The sequence below is a fragment of the Oratosquilla oratoria genome, chromosome 4 (genome assembly GCF_046742065.1).
Source record: "Oratosquilla oratoria isolate Oo_2021 chromosome 4, ASM4674206v1, whole genome shotgun sequence".
Taxonomy (NCBI): Eukaryota; Metazoa; Arthropoda; class Malacostraca; order Stomatopoda; family Squillidae; genus Oratosquilla; species Oratosquilla oratoria.
Window position 1 is genome coordinate 67,393,382 of NC_134780.1, and position 4,105 is coordinate 67,397,486.

General features: G+C 45.2%; 1 protein-coding gene across 1 annotated transcript in view; it reads right to left on the minus strand.

Moving 5' to 3' along the window:
- Positions 1 to 3,573, minus strand: part of LOC143024536 (uncharacterized) — a 3,672-nt gene extending 99 nt beyond the window's left edge. Inside the window, exons 1-2 of the mRNA XM_076183348.1 lie at positions 3,231 to 3,573; positions 1 to 2,933 (exon numbers count right to left, since the gene is read on the minus strand). The exon at positions 1 to 2,933 is cut by the window's left edge and continues 99 nt beyond it. Of these exons, the coding sequence (XP_076039463.1) occupies positions 1 to 2,933; positions 3,231 to 3,573 (3,276 nt within the window). The remainder of the gene's footprint in view (positions 2,934 to 3,230) is intronic.
- Positions 3,574 to 4,105: the final 532 nt, after the last annotated feature.

Genomic DNA, 4,105 nt, shown 5'->3' on the forward strand with positions numbered 1-4,105 from the left:
CACCCGCACTTCCTGGACTCTCCCCAGCGGCCAAGAACCGCGGGGCGAGTTTTCATTCATTATAAGCACTAAATCCCCGACTGAAAGATTCGGGCTTTCAGAATTCCACTTCTGCCTTCTTTGCAATTCCACTAGGTATTCACTAACCCACCTTTTCCAAAATTGTTTGGCTAAATGTTGCACGTGACGCCAATGTTTGCGGTAAGGATCGGCATCGTGAAAGGCTCCCCAAGATAGTGGGGAGTTTCCTTGGAGGAGTAACAGATGATTGGGAGTCAGCGGACTCTCATCACTTGCATCATCACTGCATTTAGTAAGTGGCCTACTGTTGACTATACTTTCCGCTTCGCAGAAGAGGGTTTGCAAAACATCATCAATCATCCTGGGGCATTTGATGACTAAAGCGAACAGTACTTTACGTACAGACCTTATCATACGTTCCCAAACGCCTCCGTGATGTGACGCGGAAGGCGGGTTGAACGACCACTCAACGTCACGTCGACGTGTTTCCCTTACGATCAACGATCGGTCCAGATCTCGTACACTGCGTGCTAATTCAGCCCTCGCTCCTACTAGGTTAGTACCATTGTCTGACCACACCTTACCGGGGTAACCTCGCCTCGCTGTGAAGCGTACGAAACCATTGATGAATGCGTCAGTTTGTAAGCTATCAAGCTTCTCAATGTGAATAGCTCTCGTAGTAAAACACGTGTACAGACACCCGTAACGTTTCATTTCTGATCTCCCGACTTTAACATGGAAGGGTCCAAACAGGTCTACTCCTACGTACCTAAAGGCTGGCCCCCCGGGTTCACACCTCTCGGGAGGGAGGTCAGACATTCTCTGGTTCATGGGGGCCCCGTATAATCTCTTGCAAACTATACAATCCATTTTGACGCGTTTCACCAATTGTCTACCCCGTATGATCCAGAATTTCTTACGCACCCGACTGAGTGTCCATTCCACTCCTACATGAGAGGAATTATGGCAATCACGTACAATCAATGTAGACAACCTGTGGTTATGAGGGAGGATCACAGGATTTATAGCTTGCCCATTCAATGCCGCATGCTTGAGTCTACCACCAACTACTAACAGACCATCTATAAGAATAGGAGACAGTTTATATATTGAACTGGACTTTAACACAGTTTTCCCTGCTTCAATGTTCTTGGTTTCATGAAAATAAGCACGCCCTTGAACATGTTTGACAATCAGATTTTCCGCGTGCTTTAGTTCATGGATCTCAAGTGGTGAATTTTGCGGAATCATCTTCTTAAGAAATTGTATTAGCCTTAACCACCAACCAACGGCCTTCTTTAATCTGTAAAGGCTTGAATAGTGCTCAATCAGCGTGTCGATCGGGTGTTGGGTGACGCCCGACTGACACGTCTGTACGATACTCGTGGGATATACCTCACGCCTCACCTCCGGATCTTCATCCTGAAGGTGTCCTACAAGATTATCTTGTGCTGGCCATGCACACTTGTAATTCGACAAGAAGGGAGGACCATTAAACCAAGAAGCTGGCAAATTGTCTACAAAGCATCCCCGAGATAGTACATCTGCAGGATTCTCATCACCACTAACATGATGCCACTGATTAGCCTCTGAAACCTGTCTAATGAGTGTGACACGATTCGCCACAAAAGTCTTGAACCTTCTTGTCTCGTTCTGTATATATGCCAGAGCTATAGTACTGTCAGACCAGAAGTTAGATTTGAGCAAGGGGATATCCAACTCTCTTTTAACAACAACATCTAATTTGGCTGCTTCAACGGCAGCCGAAATTTCCAATCTTGGTATAGTAACTCCTTTGATGGGAGCTACTCTCGCTTTACTGGCTAGCAGAGCTACGTGTACTTTCCCATCTTGATCGATTGTCCTGAGATAAGTGCAAGCACCAAATGCAACCTCACTTGCATCACAAAAATGATGTAATTCTGAAGTACAGCCATTCCACTCTAAAGGCAAAACGCATCTAGGGAAGCGAAGTCTCGAGATTTCATATAGTGAAGTTATCCATTTCAACCACTTCTGACACAAAGATATAGGAATATTTTCGTCCCAAGACATCTTAAGCCTAGTCGCCTCCTGGAACAAAATCTTGGCTGGAACAATGATTGGCAAAACTAAACCTAAAGGATCGTAAGTCGAAGCAAGTTGACTCAACATAACTTGTCTAGTCACATTCTGTGTTTGAACACCCTTACTAACGAAAAAGAAACAGTCGTTCTCGACGTCCCATTTAATCCCAAGCACTTTGCTATGCATATTGGATGTCAATTCCTTTGCTTCCTTAGCCCTGTCTTGCTCATCGATGCTCTCTAGCAATTTGACGTCATTAATCATGAATTTGGTTAAGTTAAACCCTCCGTGTCTGAGGACACTTCTAGTATCTTCAATTACCTCAATTGTCTCTTGAGGTGACGCTACGGACTTCAACATATCGTCAACGTAAAATGACCGGAGTGGCGTGTCTTTTACTTCCTCACAAGGTTGCATGTCCTCTACAGCCTTCCGCAAGGCATAGGTGCTACTACTAGCGCACCATATTCCGCCAAAGGGATGCGAGGTCATTCTTAACTCTCTTATTTTATCGCTAACATACCATAGGAACCTTAAAGCGTCTCTATCGCTAATGGGAATTTTGACTTGGTGATACATAGCCTCAATGTCGGCCGTGATGGCGTAATGATATTGGCGAAACCTGAGTAACACGTGAATCAACTTATTATTCAGATCTGGGCCCTGTAGGCACTGACTGTTCAGACTGACTCCGTTCTTTTGAGCAGCACAGTCGAATACGACTCTCACCTTACCTGGTTTGGTTTCGCTCGTAACGGCATGATGCGGTAGGTACCACACTTTACCGTCATCTCTCTTTATATCAATCTCGGGAACATACTCTGCATACCCCTTCTTGATCAAATCTGAAATATTCTCAGAGTATACATTCAATGTGCCGGATTTCACCAACCTTTTGTACAAACTTCTTAATCGTCTCTCGGCGACGTCACGATTATTGGGCAAGTTTGGCTCACCTCGCCAAGGTATTGGCAGTACATAATGCCCATCTTCGTATCGCGTTTCCTTATCCCAAAGGTTGATAACCTTCTGGTCGTTCTAAGATGGTGCCCTATCTTCACATTCATTTTCCATCATCCACAAGCGTTCAACATCTGCTTCGATCGAGCTTGCAAAGCACGAGCCGACATTATATGACTTACCTGCACTAATTGGGCCATTTACAGACCACCCAAAGTAGGTCCGCGTAGCATAAGGTTGGTGCTTATTCCCGCCTGAACCCCCTCTGACCTCCAATGGCTTTAGGAGCCAAGCGTTGTCCATGCCTATCAAAATGTCTGGCTCAGATACTTGACTAGTATTCAAAGGTATGCCCTTGAAGTAGGGGAATTTATCAATCTCAATTTTGACAGGTGGTTGCCTAACAGGCACTCTTGGGACGACCATGACATTTGTAACACTGGCCTCTCGTCTACCATCCGGTGACGTAAGGCTAAGGGATACTACCTTTGATTGAGTTTCCCTGGTCCCCCCTAAAGTACTCATGGTGTACTCCTTAAGGTCTCCTTCCAGACCCAACTCGAGCGCCACCCTTTCCGTGACGAAAGTAGTGTCTGATCCACTATCTAACAACGCCGTGACCTTAAGTTTATTATCCACGACAACTGGTAAAATGGGTAGATAAATCTTCGATCGAGCATCATTAACAACCATTCATGACCACACTTGACTCTTGACACTCCGAATTTTCAACTACGCCCCCATTACCCTGAGAGTCCTTTGCCGGGACGTGGATGAATTTTGTATGCTTTAAACCACATCCAGGAACTGAACAAATGGATTGTTTGAAGCATTTGCTAGCCCCGTGCCCACCTAATAAACAATTGAAACACAGCTTGTGTCTTTTTACAACTTCTAACCGACATTCAGGTTTCATGCCTTTAAATTCCTCACAGTAGAATAGTCTGTGTCCTTCCCCGCACACCACACATGTGCTACCAGCACGCCCTAACTTGACGGGGTATTTAGACTCAGATGCTGCTACATTACAACTTGTGCTCTTCACATTTTGACCCTT